This window comes from Anolis carolinensis, chromosome 2 (genome assembly GCF_035594765.1).
Source record: "Anolis carolinensis isolate JA03-04 chromosome 2, rAnoCar3.1.pri, whole genome shotgun sequence".
Taxonomy (NCBI): domain Eukaryota; kingdom Metazoa; phylum Chordata; class Lepidosauria; order Squamata; family Dactyloidae; genus Anolis; species Anolis carolinensis.
In genome coordinates this window covers 131,865,589-131,885,922 of record NC_085842.1, presented here as the reverse complement: position 1 = coordinate 131,885,922, position 20,334 = coordinate 131,865,589, and the positions used below count along the sequence as shown (strand labels likewise).

Here is a 20,334-nt window from a genome sequence, read left to right as displayed (position 1 = left end):
TTTGAGCCATTAGCATCCTAATCACCCTTTGGGAAACTCCATAATAAATTGAAACAAAAAAACATAAAAATACCTAAACACCACCAGATACTGCAATCATTCTATGCTGTTTACTGACAAGCAGTTCATAAGTTAGACATACATATACATACCCTAAGTGTTTTAGTCAACACTATAGTTACTGCTTCTGTTAATATAGTAGATGCAAACATTTGAGCACCATTCTGAAGAAATAACAGCTAGTTTATTCACTTGGGTAAATTATTTTTTAAACCAGCCAAATATAAAGGTTGTGCTTATGTCAGCAGTCCAAGATGTACTTCTAAAAAGACTGAGCGTAGCTGGAACTGACATGTCTAGCATTATGTGCTGAGAATTTAGGAAGGTTACTTTTTGGACTGCAACTCCCAATAAGGTTCCAATAAAGTCAAGGCCAGTACTCCCTCTTGACTCATCCCTGCCTATAACAACCCTGCCTGGTCCTCCTCACATGGAAAAGTGGAGAAACAGATCCCACTTACATATACATAAAAGGCTCTTCCCAAAGAGATGGTCTATTAGTGTAATTCAGAATTCTCTTACTACTTTATGCTAAAGCAACTATTGTCTAAGAGCCCTTACTCTCTCCCTTCCCTGTAAATGGGCACATCTTGCCCATTTAACTCTAGTTAGACATTTTAGGGGGTCTCTGCGTGTTAAGCATCCAATTAGAAGCTTTACATGCACCCCAGCATTTGTCTTTCAACATAACTGCCCCTATTCTTTTTAATCAGTATTAATTATTAGAACAATTTAATTTAAGTCTTTCCCTGAGACTTCTAACTCTGCAGCATTCTGGGAAGACATCATTCCCTTACAAGAATCACGGCTGCGTGACAAGAGGCAATCTTCTGTCACTGCTTAGTATTCTACCCCAGAACATTATCTAACTGCCAGTTCATTCAAAGATTAATGGCAGACACTTCAAATATGACATCCTTATGTGAAGTGCAATCAACTAAAAACATTTCCAGCTGTTTGCAGATGAACTTGCTTCGAAGTAAGTATACTCAATAGGTTAATGCTATTTCCCAAGTAACATAGACTTTGAGGTTTACAGCCCTTACAAAATCCTAGGTTTAATGGTTACATATTAGAGAAGGTATTATTGTGTCAACAATTAGTAAGTCAGTTTAGATGCTTTCTTATTATAACAAGGCCTTTCAGTCAACGGTGGTGCAGCATTTCTGAACAGGAACTCATTTTCGCTCATCATTAGGACAAGCTCCAATTCCTGGAAATCTTGAAGTCTCGAGACATCTTTGTCCTTAAAGAAATAGATACAATATATATTTAAAATAATGTTCAGACACTCATATGTGGTATGAAGACACCAGAATGGGACAATTTTCACTCATCTTTCTTTTATATTGCATAACCGGTTTTTTAAATCATTCAGATAAAAGTTCTCTTTGCAACCCAGGCAGTTCAGAGGTAGAAACTGAGTGGCCCATAAACTGCAGGCAGCCTGCCAAAGCCTTTGGTGTGGCCTGCAGAGCCTTTGCCTTTCAGTGAATTTTTCTTGGCTAAAAAATAGAGAAATGTGAGCTTCTGGGAGCAGGGTACAATTTTCCTAAACAAAGATGCTGTACAATTTTTTAAGCTCCAGAAGACCACATTTTGGTTATGTCTGATGTACAAAAATGCAGCCCAAGGTGGAAAGGGCAACTGGGAGAGCGACAGTCCCTGAGCTGTCTGTAGTCGCCCAACCCTGGCAATGGCATGAAAGATAAAAATGCCAAACCCAAGGGAGGTTTATGTATTTGGGGGAAGCTGTGTGGGCTGTGCAACAAAATACAACAAAATCCAAATCCACAAGTGTGATATTGGCCAAGAAAAATGCAGAAAATACATGATTCAAGCTTTCCTCTCTGGACCCAATTCAATACTTACATTTCTGTCCCAGGTCTGCCAGCCTGTGAAGCTCTTTAAATGGCAATTGTCATAACAAGGGGATTAGAAGTTGAACTTCTTGCATAACTAGCTGTAGAGGATTCTTCTAAAAATATGGCAGAATGACATATCCCATGCTGCTATGCAACTTTTCAAAAAACCATTGTCAAACTAATAGGCATGCTGACTGATACTTTTAAGCTCTATTTTATTCAGTGAAGCTTACACACAAGTAAATGTGAACAAGATTACAACTTTAACTTGATAAAAGAATACAATCTTTATTTAATTCATGTCTCACTTGCCCTCTGTGATTCACTGCTCTAACCTGAATTCCATTAATAGTAGACAGTGTGCCTCCTACTATTAGTGGTTTGTATAAAGGAGAAACGGCACATAGTTTCATCTTCCTCCTTGCCATTACTTGATTTCCAGTGTGAACCAAATATGAAATACATTTAGCTTCCACATTATGGATTAAAGCCTCCATTTTATTTACCAATTCATATTACAAATAAACTTACAATAGCTAGTTGTTAAAATGAAACAGATCTTCCAGAGTTTAAAAAATAAAACAAGGTACAGTGTTTCATGGGGTTTAAGAGACAATAGGGTGAGGAGGACTGATAATCCAAGGATAAATTTGAATCAACTATGCCAATTGAAGGAAAAGTGCATTTTCAACTGGTGATTTGAATGACCAAGCCATAAATCCTGCTTTTTTGCTGCCTGCTTCAAAATGTCCTAATTTTGGAAGTTCAAAACATGAGTAGACAACAATGCCTAGTTGGTGATAGTGTGTTCTCCTTTCTCTCTCCTTTTAAAAAAGAGTTTTATTTCATGTATCATATATACTATGTAAGCCTGACTTAAGCCAATAAACTAAGAAACTGACCAAAATTAGTTTCAGTCAAAAGTATAGCTATGTGTGGGAATTCATGCATTATCTCCCAAAAACAATTACTTCACCCCGTGAATTTTTAATTCAGTATCCAATTTCTAGCATTATACAAACCAAAAATCTCAGCTGAGTTTAGACATCCAAGAAAATATGGACACAACCAAAATAAGAATTTTAAATATTCACAATTATTCAGTGTCTCATTGTCTGAAATGTTAGAAATTTAGTGATTTTGTTCCTCCACCCCCCGCCCCATTCCACTCCCTCACAATAGGAATATTCCTCATTTGAAAAGTATTACCTTCCTTAATACAGTATTTGGAAGCTTCCTTATTTTCTCCACATGTTCTGGGTGAACCCCCAGTTCACAGCAACTCACTCTGAGGAGTTCTTGGTAAGTCAGATCTTGTCGGTCCAGTTCAATTTCAATGAAGTCATTCTCTTTGAGAGTACGATTTTGAATTCTGACCTTGAGAACCAGTTCTAATTAAAAACATAGACATTCAACATATTAAGAATCAGTCATACAGGCATTAAATAATGTTAAAATTGCCATATGGACTCCTTTTGCCAAGTCAAGTTTAGGAACAGCAAGTGAGTAGCATGAAGGTCTCCAAAACAACTCTATCAATAAATATGTTTAAGTTCTACTGGAAGGTATGGTCATAACACACTTTCTGCTATCAGAAAACATGCCCATTATGTTCTTCAGTTGCCTGATTAAACAGTTCGGTCATGGTGTTTTATCATGTGGGTTGCAGAAGAATTTATATAAAACATACAATTTTCAAAAAGATAGTAATGTTAGTTTGTTTCTGTATAAGATGTAGGAAAGGAAAGATGGAAAAAAGTTACATGACACTTTTAAGACTGATTTATTTTAACATGGGCTTTGGTGACTTGCAATCCATTTGTTTCAATGTTTTCATACAACACAATATTGAAGCCACAGTGTAAATGTATATTTCAGCACATAATAGTCACCACTGCACTCCCATTTTTTTGGGTCCTGGTTTCAATCTTTTCAAATTTCTCACATGATAATCGCATCCTTGATTTACTAGCAGGCAGCCTCCCCACTGTAAATGCTCCTCCATTTGCCTGCCCACCCACCCATCCACTTGCCTTCTCGTCCATCCACTCACCCATCTGCCCACCTGCCCAAAGACCCAGCCAACCGCTTCACTCATTTGCTCATCCACTCACCCATCTGCTTGCCCACCCAAAGACTCACTCGCCTACACAGGCATGCACACACTCGGATGGGGATGAAACAACAGAAAGTGAGAGGAAATCTACTCCTAAGAAGGAGAATTCACTCCTGAAAGTTATTTGGAAAAGGTGTCTCCACTAAAGCTCTATCACCAATCCTTGTTTCCACAACAATTCAACATTTTCAAAATCTAAGTGTCATGGGGACAGAAAATGAGGTGAAAACTTCTGAACAGCAGACAGCAAAACGAAGATTACAGGGGTGTTAACCCTTCCCTGTGAAATCCAAAACTTTAAAAAATTGAGTTACACTTAAAATATGTTCCTGTTCCGACTTGCATACAAATTCAACTTAAGAACAAACCTACAGAATCTATCCACGTAGCCTAAAGTTATACATATATAATAATTTTGTGCATGAAACAAATGTGCAAACTAAGCCAACAGAAATCAAAGGTAAACAATTTTGGAATATTTAAAATGGAATGGTCCAGAATTGATAATAAGACTCTATGAAACAAATTGAAAAAGACAAGAAAAAGCCTAAAAAGAATATTGCTTTTTAAAATTTTTGTGCTAATTAATTTAGCACCTTAAAGAGCTTATTTCTGATCAAATGTGTCCTTGGCTCATCTCATAATTTTTACCAGGAGGCATCACTACATTACACTGAATGCTTATAGCTATCACGATTTGTGCTTACCTTGCATATTGCTAAATGGAAATGCTCCAGTAAAGAAAAACGGCTGAAATGTTGGAACAGGTCCTGCACTGGGGCCATGAGGTTGCTGAGTTTCCAGCTGTTTAGTAGATGCAGCTGGGGAAGAGATTGTCCTAGCGGGAGGAACAGGCATCTGGCGAACATGACCATTCTGGAGCACAGGCTCTGGGCATTCTAGACCCATGCCTTTTGTTACATCCCCATCAGGCCCCACAGGGAACAAGTGGTTCTCATGTACCTTGGCAGTGCCAGGCGCCTGATTCTGAGGTAAAGAAACAGGGCAGTTCTCATTGTGCTGTTCTAAAGGAGGGGAAAGTCTTCCATTCAGAGAGGAAGCAGAGGTGCTAGTAGTGCTGCTACTTGTAGAGTTATAAACGTAAGGGAATGGTGGGTTAGCCAAGTAATTGGGTATAATAGGCAAGATAGAATCTTTCTTCACGTCTGAAACGTCATCAACATCTTCCACTGCAGGAGATAGAAGACAAAGACATTCTTAAGTAAATGTGATTTCCAGTTGGAGAAACTGCATAGATGCTTGGCAAGTGCACAGACCAACTTTGGTATGATCGATATTTTCAGGATGAAGGCCCTGATTTTGAATGTCAAAATTGACCCATATATGCAAAATTAAATAAAAAGTTGATTGGATATTATTATTAAAAATTAGATGTTAAAGAATATATCCAAAACTGTATGTGCCCCGTCTAAGCTAATACAAGATTACATTTTTAACAAGTCAAAGCCCAACAATCCATATGTAATGCTTACTGATTCCAAAATGATACAAGACACTTTGTTCACAAAATTTTTTGAAGCAAATTGCAGGAAAAAAATGTAAGAAAGGAAATTAACTTCCTTAAATAGCTATGAACTCAACACATCTACTATTACTCAAATATTCTTGATATAATGAGTATTAAACCAATCGATTTACCTCCCAGCATCTTTTTAATCTCCCTCTTTGATGTTAGCTGAGCTGGTTTTTCTTCTTTAACTGTGAGAATGTCTTTATCAGCACCAGCATCAAGCAGGCAGGACACCACTTGGACATGGTTCCGCTTGCAGGCCCAATGCAAGCAAGTCCTGTACAAGGCAAACAGAAGAGTTGGATGAAAATGCTACACTGCAGAACAACACAACATTTTGCACTGCTTTTTCTGTGAAGAGGGATGCCAGCCTATTTTTTTCTTTCCATGATTACAGATTCTTATTGTGACATCTACTGGCAAAATAATTTCTTGCATTTAGAGAGAATGTAAATCACAGGGATTCAGAATTCATTACAGTGCATGTTATTCTATATTTATTTCCATCTTCTGCAAACAGTTCTTCAGGATAATGAATCAAAAGCTTCATTTTTATTTTAGATACATTCCAACAGCCAATCTAACAGCTATTCCAGAGTAAAGGATACATTTACAATTAAGAGCATAAACAATAATAATATCAAAGGAAAATTGCTGATATGGCCACTGATGATGCAGTGGCTATGTTCAGAAGGCAGATTAAATTATGCTTAATGGTACATAAATACACTTCAGTGAGCACAAGAAAAGCCTTCATTTCCCCTGCTCCTTCCACCTCCTCCTACTGCACAGCCATATAGAAGATTTCTGCACTTTACTTCCACTTTAAATAATTTGGCTTAATGTTATTTCCAAACCAGGAACCCTGTTACCAACTACAGTAGAGTCTCGCTTATCCAACATAAACGGGCCGGCAGAATGTTGGATAAGCGAATATGTTGGATAATAAGGAGGCATTAAGGAAAAGCCTATTAAACATCGAATTAGGTTATGATTTTACAAATTAAGCACCAAAACATCATGTTAGACAACAAATTTGACAGAAAACGTAGTTCAATACGCAGTAATGCTATGTAGTAATTACTGTATTTACGAATTTAGCTCCAAAATATCACGATGTATTTAAAACATTGACTACAAAAATGTGTTGGATAATCCAGAATGTTGGATAAGCAAGTGTTGGATAAGTGAGACTCTACTGTATGTTTAGAAGCCTAGTGATGAGTAACCCATGCAAGGCCAAACTGATACTGCAAACAGCCATGTTTCACTCAGTCTTGAGGAGAAAACTGCCTCCAACTTTAATAAGCAACAAATTGTTGACTCTTTATTCCAGGGCTGATTCGGAGTGGCAGATGCTAGATTGGTTCTGGGAAGTTTTAGACCGCCACTGCCATGGCTGCTAGGCTTGAGCGATCCATGAAAAAATTGATTCTAAACTCGTTTCAAAAGTAGGGGGCGCCAGCGTTTCGTTTCTGATGTCATTTCCGAATTTTGCCCCCCAAAAAATTCGAAATTAACGAAAATTCGTTATTTTCTAAATTAATTCGTTAATGGCAGACGTGCATGCGCAGTGGCCAAAAAAAACAGCACGAGGGGAGATTTTACAGGACTCTCCCGCCCTCATTTTTTGAGTGATCTTCTTCAAACTTGGTACAGTGGTAGAACACATTTAACACTGATAGCTCACCAAAATTTGGAACGTTTCCCTTATCCTCTGATTTTTGGTGAATTTTCATAGCTTTTATAATAAACCATTTTTTAATAATTGCAGAAATCTGTTCCTGGTTTGAAAGTCTTATTTCCTGTTTCATTGGGTTGTCTTTACTGTGAAAGTCATTGTTCTACTTCAGAAACTTTGTTTTTGTGGCTGAAACTTTGTTAAATTGGTGGACCAAACCATAATATGTTCCATCCATGTCGCTTGCACAAAGTTCAGGCAGTGTCATAGAGTTTGCCATGTTTCTATGACAGAACCAATTAGTAAATGACATTTATCACCCAGGAACAGAAATCATAGTACACCATCAAATCCTTCCTGACAGATGGCCATCAGCCTCTGAATAAGGAAATTAGTTCCTAGTTTGAAAGTGCTATTTCCTGTTCCATTGGCTTTTCTGGGCTGAGAGTGTGTGACTTGCCCAAGTGGGTGGCAGAGTGGGGAATCATGCCACAATTGGAGTCCAAAATTCAAACCTCTTCCTCCCTCCTTCTCTCTAAACTTCTCATACCTTCCAAGAATTCACATACTGTATGAAAGTTTGGTCAAGATGGTCAGAGGAGGGCAACTAAAATGATCTAGGGTCTGGAGAACAAGCCCTATAAGGAGTGGCTTGAAGAACTGGGCATGTTTAGCCTGCAGAAAGAAGGCTGAGAGGAGACATGATGTATAATATGTGAGGGGAAGTCATAGAGAGGAGGGAGCAAGCTTGTTTTCTGCTGCCCTGCAGACTAGGACACTGAACAATGGCTTTAAACTACAGGAAAGGAGATTTCACCTGAACATTAGGAAGAACTTCCTCACTGTGAGCTGTTCAGCTGAGGAACTCTCTCCCCGGGCTGTGGTGGAGGTTTCTTCTTTGGAGGCTTTTAAGCAGAGGCTGGATGGCCATCTGTTGGGAGGGATTGGATGGTGTCTTCCTGCCTGGCAGAAGGGGTTGGGCTGGATGGCCCACGAGGTCTCTTCCAACTCTACTGTTCAATGACGCTATGATTCTATGTGAGGACAAAAGGGGGTGGGGAATGTTAAGAGGAGAGAGGGCCTGGAACATCTGGGAATTGTAGTTTGCAAGTGGGCATAGTACTATTGGAGAAACGTTTGCTTCAGCCCAATGCTTTTATAAATGGTCAATATTCAGAGGCTTCCTTCTCCTGCATTTTGAAAGCTATTATGATGAAATTTGCCAGAATGGAAGCAAAAATTAAGTACTCTTAGCCTATCTAGTTTCATAATGTTTGACCCATCCACTGATTTTTGGGGATTTCTGAAGCAACATTTTTTTAAAATGTTAGCAGATCGATAGCCACGCCTCCCTGTCCTTCTTCCTTCCACTTTGATTGGCTTGCTAAGGCTTCTGGGAAATGGAGTTTTTTCTCTCGTTATGGCGAATTGCTTCATTAATGGTCAATATTCAGAGGCTTCGTTCTCCTGCATTATAAAAGCTATTATGATGAAATTTGCCAGAATGGAAGCAAAAATTAAGTACTCTTTGCCTATCAAGTTTCATAATGTTTGACCCATCCACTGATTTTTGGGGATTTCTGAAGCAACATTTTTTTAAAATGTTAGCAGATCGATAGCCACGCCTCCCTGTCCTTCTTCCTTCCACTTTGATTGGCTTGCTAAGGCTTCTGGGAAATGGAGTTTTTTCTCTCGTTATGGCGAATTGCTTCATTAATGGTCAATATTCAGAGGCTTCGTTCTCCTGCATTATGAAAGCTATTATGATGAAATTTGCCAGAATGGAAGCAAAAATTAAGTACTCTTTGCCTATCAAGTTTCATAATGTTTGACCCATCCACTGATTTTTGGGGATTTTTGAAGCAACATTTTTTTTAAAATGCTAGCAGATCGATGTCCATGCCTCTCCCTCCCTCCCTCTTCCGCTCTGATTGACTGAGAGGCATGCCAACATGGCTTCTCCTCTCAGAGGGGCTACAGCTTCATCCGAAGACATCAGAAACAAACGAAAAAAGGTACTTTTATTATTCAAATTCGTAATATTTGTAAGGGCAGTGAGCAGATGGTTCAATATTAATTCAAAATTGCTTACGAAACGAATTTTTAACGAATTTAACAAAATAACGAAAAATTTGCTCTAGCCTAATGGCTGCTGCAGAGGAGGGGAGGGGGGTTTTGACCAACCCCTCCCATTCACTTCATTGCAGAAGCCAGCTGGCCGTTCATGTTGGCCCTTTGTCAGATGGAGTGACATCAGGCAGTGACATTAGACTTCTTGTCAGGACCCAGGCTGCAGAGCACCAATAACCATGCGCAGAGGCCAGAATCTATCTATTATCTTTATTAAAGGAATATATAAAGTCAGTAAAAACAAGTGTAGAATATAGTTCAGAAGTACTATAGTACTTTCAGGAAAGGTCAAATATAGTCCAGGAAAACAATGTCCAATATGAGATATTAAAGTCCAAAGTTATAATCCACTTCACCGAAACACACACTATTTGGCAAGCAATAGTGTGGGGAACTGTCCATAGTCTTTGAGGCTTAAGGTAAATCCGAAGGAAACTGGAAAACAAGGCTTGAAACTGAGAAGCAAGGTCCGTGGTTTAAAACGCAAGGCAAGGCAAGACTTGAAACTTGGCAAGATCAAACTGGAAACAAGGCAAACATGAATCAAGAACTGAGTCCATAGAAGTCCATGGTACAAGGCTGGGCAGGAAACTTGATCCGGGAACTGGGAACTGGAGTACGAAGTCTACACACGATCTCACTCCCGAAGCTGACGAATTGACTCCGCAAGGATTCCTTTGCGGGCAAACACCTATATAGGATCTTGTTTTCCCGCCAAGGAACACTTTCTCTGGGGAACAAGAAACGAAACCTATACTGTGTCCAGATGCATGACTCCTTAAAGTTTCCCAAGGGAAGCAGACTTAATCAGCTAATTGTCTGGCAGCTATCCTGGCGCTCCGGCGAGTCGCCTCCCGAGCGCCTCTATCTTGATTATAATAATCCCGGCGAGAAAATGGGGGAGATTTCTGCTCAAGGCTTGTTTGGCTGACTTCTTGTGGGCAAACATCTTGCAGGTGCAAGGGCTCCAATTCTGGCTGAAACGGTGGGAAACCCAAGTTTTCCTCTTCATCTGCCTCAATAGTACCAGGAACGGGACTACATGGCCCATGAGTCATCACACTTCTCCTCTTCCCTCCCTACTCTGATTGCATCCTCAATCCAGCTAGATTCAATCCAGGTGATAACCAATGGAGACGAGACATATTACTCCCGCTGGCCACTGCCACAAGAAAAATGGGGGGGGGGGGTGTTGAGTGCCATCCTATTTACCCTTGCCTATCCAGGAAATAGTTGTGGACGTTTCCATCTTGGAACTAGCCCAACTGCTTACATGGGCCCAAAGTCATGGTTTGTACTGGATTCTTAGGGAGAATTTGGAGCAACCCATGACATTGGTTAATATGGGTCAAGGCTTGTGTTAAGGTGCCTTGACGCGCATTAAGTCAAATCAAATCTGTGTGTGGTTTAGCCACCAATGGGATAGTTCGTCTGCCCTTTTGAATAATGATCAGTGTAGATGTGCTCACTACCATAGCTACAGCTGTATAAGTAGGCCTGCTGGATCAAGGAAAACATCTGCACACCAAAACCAGCAAGAAATGACCCTATTCAGCACCAACCCCATGACTTAAAGCAGGGGGATAGATAGCAAATGTGAAATCACCCAAGTTCATAGCCATCTGGAGAATGAAACATTATATCCCTCTACCTGCAAAGCCTCTTAAAGAGACACCACACAGGAAGGATGGATTTAAGGTTTTGTTTCTCACCAAGATGGAATATTACCTAATGCCACATCAACAAAACTTGTGACAATATAGAAATGACAGGTCAGATAAACGTAACAGACACTGGATTGTTTTATAACAATCAAATACAATATAGTCCACAATGCATACAGCAATTTAAATCAGAATGCCTTACCAAGTGGAATGCACCACAATTTATAACTCCTGAGTGGACCCTAGTGAAACATGCATTGTCAAGGACAGAACGCCACAAGGTTCAAGATAACAGAGTTTATTGGATTACAGAACTCAAAAATGCCCGTAAAATACAAGGGCCAGGCAGTATTAGCCTTTAGGAGCAAAAAGGGGCAAGGAAAAACGTTCAAAAGATAAACCGGATTAAACCGGAGTTTAATCCGGGTAAAAACAAACTGCTTGCTTCAGCCTGGGGATAAACAATACAAAAGCCGAGGAACAAAAGATACAAAAGAATGCAACTAATTGGCAGCAGATTCCTCTCTGCTGCCAACACTGTGCTTAGAGTAACTTGCGTCGCTCCCACACACACAGCAGACAGGATTTCCAACACGAACAGATCAGCCAAGGATTGTAGCAGTAGAGTAGACCCAGTTCCTTTCCGTAGATCAAAGCCAGAAGCAGACGTTTGTAGATTCCAAGTCCAAGAAGGGGGGGAAGACAAGCCGTGGTCAGTTCAGTCCGAGTTTTCAAAACAGGAGATGGCGTCCGTCAAGAAGACGACGGAAGGTCAAGCTAATAAGAGTAAGCACAGGTTTGCACAAACAAATGCCCACACAATTCCTCCCGCCGTCTGACCCTGAATTCCAAAACAACTTACGTCTCAGCACAGGAAAACACACCAGTCTTCAGGAAAGCGTCCCACACAGATCCCAAGCGTTCGTCCAGATTACCTTGCCCAACGCAATTTGCAATTGCTCCCAAGCCCCATTTTATGCCAGTTACAAATCCTCATCACTGTCAGCTGTCCTCCTTAACCCGGGCGTTTCCTCATCACTTTCCTCATCAGAGCTGGAACACCTCTGACTACGCCCCACAGCATCTCCAGCTGTGGATCCCGTCCCATCCCTCCAGCTAAGCCATGGGTCTAATCCTGAAGGTCCCCATTCATCTTCTATCCCATCATGACCAGTGGCACCCAATTCCTCCCTTACCCGAGTCCAATCCATCTCATCCTCCTCCGAGCTAACCAGCCCCTCCTCCATTCTCTCCGTAAACCCCTCAAAAGACTCTTCGTCAGATGGTGCTGCAAAAATGTCTCGCAGTCTTTTTCTTTCTCGCTCCTCGAGAGTATCTGACTCTCGAGGAGTCTTACGCCCACGTCTGTCAGTAACAGAGCCATGAGGCTCAATCATAACATGCATTCAGTGTCAAGTGCATGGGAAGCACCTCCTTTACTGCCTCGTGACTGGCTGTCTCTTACTAGGCCAGGAAAACCCACAAAGAAGTGTAGGAAGAAGGACCCAAGCTTGGAGGGGTGGGAAATCAATCATTTTGACATATCAATACAGCTGCTTAAAGCTATGGAGAAAAAATGTAATCTAACTAAGATTAGTCAACAAATACAGAAAACAAAGGCCCACAAATTGGCAATGCTCAATTTCAGTCCCCAAGAAAAGGGACATCATAAATTGCAGTAATTATTGCATTAATCTCCCATGTAAGCAAAGTGATACTTGACATTCTACAACTGAGACTTTAACCATGTATTTATTTATTTATTTATTTATTACATGCATTTATATCCCACCCTTCTCCCCGAGGGGACTCAGAGCGACTTACATTCTGCCACGAGGGCCAGCAACAAGTATACTATAAAACAAAACAATTAAAACATGATAAAAAGTATACAAAAATTAAAACGCTGCAAGGCAATGTATGGAGCAAGAAATGCCAGATGTCTAAGTTAGGTCCAAGAAAGGAAGAGGCACAAGGGATCATGCTGCAGGCACACACTGGACAATGAAGCACCTCCAAGAATTTGATATGAAAATCAATCTGTGTTTTATATAGATTGGAGCAAAGCCTTTGATGACACAGATTATGAAAAAGTATGGATTGGTCTTCAAGAAATGGGCATGATGCAACATTTTATTATCCTGATGTTCAACCCGTATGTAGTACAATAGGCTACTATTAAGACACAATTCCATTGATATGGCTCATATTTTTAAACAATAATACCTTAAGCTGTTATTTGCTGTAAAGTTAGCTTCAATTTATTGTGGTCCTATGAAGGATCTTCAGATGAACAACTATGGTAATTTATGTTATTAGTAAGTATGGCTAATTATAATTACTCACAACCATTGGTAGGGGTATATGTGTTCTTAATTCACTGTACATTTCCCAACATGTACTTCATCTACCATTATACTGATTAGATCAGATTTTGCAATAATCTTATCTGAAGAATACTTTCACAAAATAATTTTTTTGTTAATGTTTCTTTAATTAATTTGCCTCTTTCTTTTTCATTACCACTAATCACAAAAAACACCTTAAATATATTGCCAGCATTACACATAAATCTGTCTAAATAACAAAAAGCAATATAATGATATAAATAGAACAAAAAAAGAAAAAAGAAATAGTATATATTGCAAAAAGTGAGGGCTGATATCTTTTCATTTTGAAAACTCTTGCAAATGAAACACTAAACAATGAAAAATGAATTATTAAAATGCCAGATAACATACAATTAATAAAATACCTGATTCATCTCATAAAAACCAGCAAAATAGACATTTCACCTGCAACCATACAAGTCTTTACATTTTAAATAATATATTGTATTGCATTTACTTCCATTTGCCACTTTGAGTCTCTTTAGGAGAGAAAAAGATGTAAATAATAATAATACTACAAAGCTAGTAAATCCCTTAAGTTTTAATTAAAATTGTATTATGTATTTGCTTCTATATATCTTTTCTTAAGTATAATGTAAACAATTCTTTAATTATAAATCCCTTCTCAAATGTAATGTCGGCATTTTAATAAGACTGAATTTTTTTTTTAAAAAAAACTAGAAAACACTAACCCATATAAAACCGCACATTATCTGTTTTGAACTGGGATACATGGCAATGTGGACTCTGATAACTCAGGTCAAAGCAGATATTGTGGGATTATCTGCCTTGATATTCTAGGTTATATGGCTGTGTGGAAGGGCCCTTACCCTAATTTCCCTCAAGTAGAGGGAAATTTCCACTCCAGAAGACAGGAGCAGAATTCAAAACGATCTTGACAGACTAGAGAGATGGGCCGAAACTAACAAAATGAAGTTCAACAGGGACAAATGCAAGATACTTCACTTCGGCAGAAAAAATGGAAATCAAAGATACAGAATGGGGGACGCCTGGCTTGACAGCAGTGTGTGCGAAAAAGATCTTGGAGTCCTCGTGGACAACAAGTTAAACATGAGCCTACAATGTGATGCGGCAGCTAAAAAAGCCAATGGGATTTTGGCCTGCATCAATAGGGGAATAACGTCTAGATCCAGGGAAGTCATGCTCCCCCTCTATTCTGCCTTGGTCAGACCACACCTGGAATACTGTGTCCAGTTTTGGGCACCGCAGATGAAGGGAGATGCTGACAAGCTGGAAAGCGTCCAGAGGAGGGCAACTAAAATGATTAAGGGTCTGGAGAACAAGCCCTATGAGGAGAGGCTTAAAGAGCTGGGCATGTTTAGCCTGCAGAAGAGAAGGCTGAGAGGAGACATGATAGCCATGTACAAATATGTGAGGGGAAGTCATAGGGAGGAGGGAGCAAGCTTATTTTCTGCTGCCCTGCAGACTAGGACACGGAACAATGGCTTCAAACTACAGGAAAGGAGATTCCACCTGAACATCAGGAAGAACTTCCTCACTGTGAGGGCTGTTCGGCAGTGGAACTCTCTCCCCCGGGCCGTGGTGGAGGCTCCTTCTTTGGAGGCTTTTAAGCAGAGGCTGGATGGCCATCTGTCGGGGGTGCTTTGAATGCGATTTCCTGCTTCTTAGCGGGGGGTTGGACTAGATGGCCCTTGAGGTCTCTTCCAACTCTACTATTCTATGATTCTATGATTCTATGATTCTAAGTGTATCATCTTATAAATAGTGCCACCTGGTTGTCAGAAGTGGATCTGCCTGCAATTATTATTATTATTTTATTATGACACAGCAAACAAGATAGACATGCTGGATTTCGTATCACAAAATCACAAGTCGAACACTTCCCAAGTGTCTAGGACTGTGTGATGTATTTTCGGATGATACGTGCAGATCCCAGTAGGGTGGCCTTTTGCAGTTGGCAGATCGTAATTTTGTCAATGTCTATTGTTTCCAAATGCCGACTGAGATCTTTTGGCCCAGCACCCAGTGTACCCATCACCACCGGGACCACCTGTACTGGTTTCTGCCAGAGTCTTTGAAGTTCAATCTTGAGGTCCTGATAGCGGCTGAGTTTTTCCTGTTGTTTTTCGTCAATGCGACTGTCACCTGGGATGGCAACATCAATGATCCAAATCTTTTTCCTTTCCACAACTGTGATGTCTGATGTGTTGTGTTCCAGAACTTTGTCAGTCTGGATTCGGAAGTCCCACAGTATCTTTGCGTTCTCATTCTCCAATACTTTTGCAGGTTTGTGATCCCACCAGTTCTTTACTGCTGGGAGGTGGTACTTGAGGCATAAGTTCCAATGAATCATTTGGGCCACATAGTTGTGCCTCTGTTTGTAGTCTGTCTGTGCGATTTTCTTACAGCAGCTGAGGATATGATCAATGGTTTTGTCAGCTTCCTTGCACAGTCTGCGTTTTGAGTCATCAGCTGATTTTTCGATCTTGGCTTTAATTGCATTTGTTCTGATGGCTTGTTCCTGGGCTGCAAGGATCAGGCCTTCTGTCTCCTTCTTCAGGGTCCCATTTGTGAGCCAGAGCCAGGTCTTCTCCTTATCAGCTTTTCCTTCAATTTTGTCAAGGAACTTTCCATGCAGTGTTTTGTTGTGCCAGCTGTCAGCTCTAGTTTGTAGTGCGGTTTTCTTGTACTGATTCTTTGTCTTCTGTGTTTTGAGGAGTTTCTGATTTTTGACTTCAATCAAAGCAGGTTCTTCACTTTGCTTTACATATTCTGCCAGGGCATGTGCTTCTTCTTTGACTGTTTGTTTTACTTGTAAGAGTCCTCTGCCCCCTGATCTTCTAGGCAGATATAGCCGGTCAACATCACTGCAGGGGTGCAGTGAATGATGAATGGTCATGAGTTTTCTTGTTTTTCTGTCCAAATTGTCCAGTTCCACCTGTATCCGGTTTATGATGCCAGCAGTATATCTTATGCCAGGTATAGCCCAGGTGTTTATGGCCTTGATGGTGTTGCCTCCATTGAGCTTGCTTTTGAGAATTTTTCTGACCCTTTGTGTGTATGTTTTGCTGACCACAGTTTTCACGTGTTCATGCTTGATGTTGTCCAGCTGTAATATGCCCAGATATTTATAGGCCTCTGGTTGGTGACACTTTATTGTTTGGCCATTAGGCATATTTATGCCCTCACTTTCAATGATTTTCCCCTTCTTCAATGCCACTGTCGAACATTTGTCCAAACCAAACTCCATGCTGATATCAGTGATAAAAATTCGGACAGTGTTAGTCAGAGACTGGATTTCAGTTTCCGTTTTCCCATACAGCTTCAGGTCATCCATGTACATTAGATGCGAAATTTTGTCAGATTTCTTAGATGTTTGATAGCCGAGATTTGTTTTTTGTAAGATTGTTGACAGAGGGATCATGGCAATAATGAAATGCAGAGGGGACAATGAGTCTCCCTGGAAAATTCCTCTTCTGATGTTGACAAGTCCATAGCTTTCATTTCCAACAAACAGTTCAGTTTTCCAGTGCTCCATCATGTTTTCAATAAAGGTGCCAACATTTTTACTAATCCCGATGGCGTCCAGGAACTTGATGATCCAGCTGTATGGGAGTGAGTCAAAGGCCTTTTTGTAGTCAATCCACGTCATGTGAAGATTAGCTTTTTGGCTTTTACAGTTCTCCAGAATCATTTTGTCAATTAATAACTGGTCTTTTGTGCCCCTGCTTTGCCGTTTGTTGCCTTTCTGTTCATCTGGCAAGATGTTTTTTTCTTCAAGATAGTCTTGAATTCTGTCAGCTGTGATGCCAGTCAGTAGTTTAAACATAGTGGGCAGACACATTATTGGCCTGTAGTTTCCTGGTGCTGTTCCTTTTACTGGATCCTTTTGTATCAGGTAAGTTCTTCCAGTTGTTAGCCATTCACTGATACTTCCTTTCTGCAGCATCTCATTGAATTGTTGGGCCATTTTTCCATGTAAACTAATCAGATGTTTGAGCCAAAATCCATAAAGTTGATCACTACCAGGCGATGTCCAGTTCTTGACTTTTTGCACTCGTTTGCTGATCATTTCAGTTGTTATTTCCATCTGTTCCATTTTGTTCTGTGAGAATTTTCCTTCAAACTCCTTTATCCACCCAGCATTTTTGTTGTAGTTCTTATTATTTTCCCAAAGCTCTTTCCAGAACTTCATTGTTGCAGTTTTCTCTGGCTTTATGATTACTGTGTCTGTTGTTTGGTTCAGATTCTAGTAGAACCGTCTTTGGTCTGATTGAAACAGTTGATTTTGGGCTTAACTGCTCCAATGATGACTGAGGGCTGTGCTGGCAGTAGTGTAACTACCGGCAGGTCCAACCAAGCCAGAGAGGCCTTAGCTGAGAAGCGGAACTAAGAGCACCTAACCCATTAGCATTATGGAGAATCAAACCAAAACAAAGTCTATACTGGCTCGGTCGTCGCCCAGGATAAAAAGGACCGCGGTGGATGCTGCTGATTCTGGACATCCATCGACAAGTGGGCTACGGAATCAAAATACAATGAACAGTCACAGAAGCGGCAGAAATATACAATGCCAGAAAACCGCACAATTATTATTATTATTATTATTATTATTATTATTTACTTTCTTTTTCTCCCATAGGGACTCAAGGAAGCTAACAATAACATGACCCAACACAATAGAATTGTAAAATAAGGCAAAAATATAAATATGAATACAAAAGTTTCAAAGTAATTACACACAGTATTTGCCTCATGGATACAAAAAGAATACAGTTAAAATACAATAAAATGCAATTAAATTACATTTAAAAGCTAATAATCTCCCCAAAAATCTCACCAACAACCTCCCCGGAAGCCTACCCCTCATTAAGTGCACTTATTCCCAGGCTCCATCTACAATGCCACATAATGCAGTTTGAAACGTCATTATACAGTCAGTGAAGGGCCCTTCCACACAACCATATAATCCAGAATATCAAGGCAGAAAATCCCAAAATATTTGCTTTGAACTGGGTTATCTGAGTCCACACTACCATATATTCCAGTTCAAAGCAGATGACGTGGGATTTTATTCAGCTGAGTGGAAGCTAATATAAGGCAGTTTGAACTCTACAATGACCACATAGTGCCGTTTCAAAGTGCCTTATATGGAAGTATAGATGGGGCGCCAGATAATCGTTTACAGGACTGAAGCCAGGCAGAGGGAATACAATTCTGTGTTGCTGTGAGTTTTCTAGGCTGTATGGTCATGTTCCAGAAGCATTCTCTCCTGACGTTTCGCCCACATCTATGGCAGGCATCCTCAGAGGTTGTGAGATATATTGGAAACTAGGACCCTTTCTACACTGTCCTATATCCCAGGATCTGATCCCAGATTATCTGACAGAGTTGACTCATGTTTTTGTATTTGATATTATTGTATGTTGGTTTTATATCTGTAAGCCGCCCCGAGTCCCTCTGGGGAGATGGTGGCGGGATACAAAAATAAAATTATTATTATTATTATTATTATTATTATTATTATTATTATTATTATTATATATTCCAGTTTAAAGCAGAGAATCTGGGACCAGATCTTGGGATATGGGGCCTGTCTGGAAGAGCCCTAGGAAAAGGGAGGTTTATATATCTGTGGAAGGTCCAAGGTGGGAGAAATATCTCTTGTCTGTTGGAAGCAAGTGTGGATGTTGCAATTAATTCCCTTAATTAGAATTGGAAAGCCTTGTAGCTTCAAGGCCTGGCTGGCTGCTTCCTTCCTGGTGGAATTCCTTTGTTGGGAGGTGTTAATTGGCCCTGATTATTTTCTGTCTGGAATTTCCCTGTTTTCTGAGTGTTGTTCTTTATTTACTGTCTTGATTTAGAGTTTTCTAATGCTGGCAGTCAGATTTTGTTCATTTTCATGGTTTCATGGAATACAGTTTAACCCTGGGCCCTTCCACACAGCCCTCTATCCCTGAATATCAAGGCAGAAAATCCTACAATATCTGCTTTGAACTGAGTTATCTGAATCCACACTCAGATAATGTAGGATTTTCTGCCTTGATATTCAGGGATAGAGGACTGTGTGGAAGGGCGTCCAGTATTATCCATCCAAATTACAATTCATACGTAAATTCTTCCCTTCCTGACATTAAAGTCAGGTATGCTGAGTATGGCAGAAGGAAGGCCAAGAAGTTAAACTACTACATTACGTGAGTCGGCATAGGCCGTATAATCACTAGGTAAATCCTCTTTCGAAGTTAACAATAATCGTGTTTAAAAGTGCACCTGAAACTCTCACTGCGGGCTTAACTCTTACTTACCAGCCGTTGATTTCATTCTGGGAGTTGACATCCACCCCAAAGGCCAGCAAGCGCTGGACTTCCTCCAGGTCCCCCAAAGCGGCGGCCTCCCTCAGCCTCTCTTGCAGCTCCTTGTCCTCGAAGGCAGAGGAAGTCATAGTCCTTTCCAAGGGAGGGGAGCCCAAGTGGAGGAGGGGTCGCCCAGCCGGCCGGCTACTGCGGGTGAGGGGCCATCTTCCCCCCGCCCGCCGGCCGGAGCACGGCAGCCGGCCCGGGGAGCAAGGCCTCGCCCGCCTCGGGTGCCCTTCAGAGCCACGCGGACACGTCGCCCCCGCCCAGCCCGGAGGGGCTCATGAACGCGGAGGGGCGCCAAGGCCGTGGCCCTCTCCCCTCGCCGCCCCGCTGCGCAGCGCTGCGCCCGGCTCCCTCCTCTTCCTCCTCCCTCTGAGGGGGACGCTATTCAGTGAGGCAACCGTGGCCGAGATTTTTCGTTCCGCCGCGCGAAAACTTCAGCCAGCAAAACTGCCCTATACAGTATCATGCAGCTGTGGACAAGTCTACATAGGGACCACCAAACGCAGCAGCGTTGCCCAAACACGAACCAAGGAGCCACTGCAGACTAACTCAAGTA

The 20,334-nt window shown here is 40.9% G+C and overlaps 1 protein-coding gene across 2 annotated transcripts; it reads right to left on the bottom strand.

Moving 5' to 3' along the window:
- Positions 1 to 96: 96 nt before the first annotated feature.
- Positions 97 to 20,155, bottom strand: ankrd40 (ankyrin repeat domain 40). 2 transcript variants are annotated; one of them, XM_008104524.3, is made up of 5 exons: positions 19,725 to 20,155; positions 5,701 to 5,849; positions 4,749 to 5,231; positions 3,135 to 3,316; positions 97 to 1,306 (listed from the first exon to the last, which is right to left on the bottom strand). In XM_008104524.3, exons 1-5 carry the CDS (start codon positions 19,859 to 19,861, stop codon positions 1,160 to 1,162), a joined length of 1,098 nt encoding a protein of 365 aa, XP_008102731.2. In that variant the 5' UTR covers positions 19,862 to 20,155; the 3' UTR covers positions 97 to 1,159. The 2 variants fall into 2 exon arrangements, with proteins under 2 accessions (XP_008102731.2, XP_062826624.1); XM_062970554.1 differs by lacking the exons at positions 97 to 1,306; positions 3,135 to 3,316; positions 4,749 to 5,231; positions 5,701 to 5,849 and adding an exon at positions 15,168 to 17,939 and having other exon boundaries at positions 19,725 to 19,851.
- Between the last annotated feature and the right edge of the window lie 179 nt (positions 20,156 to 20,334).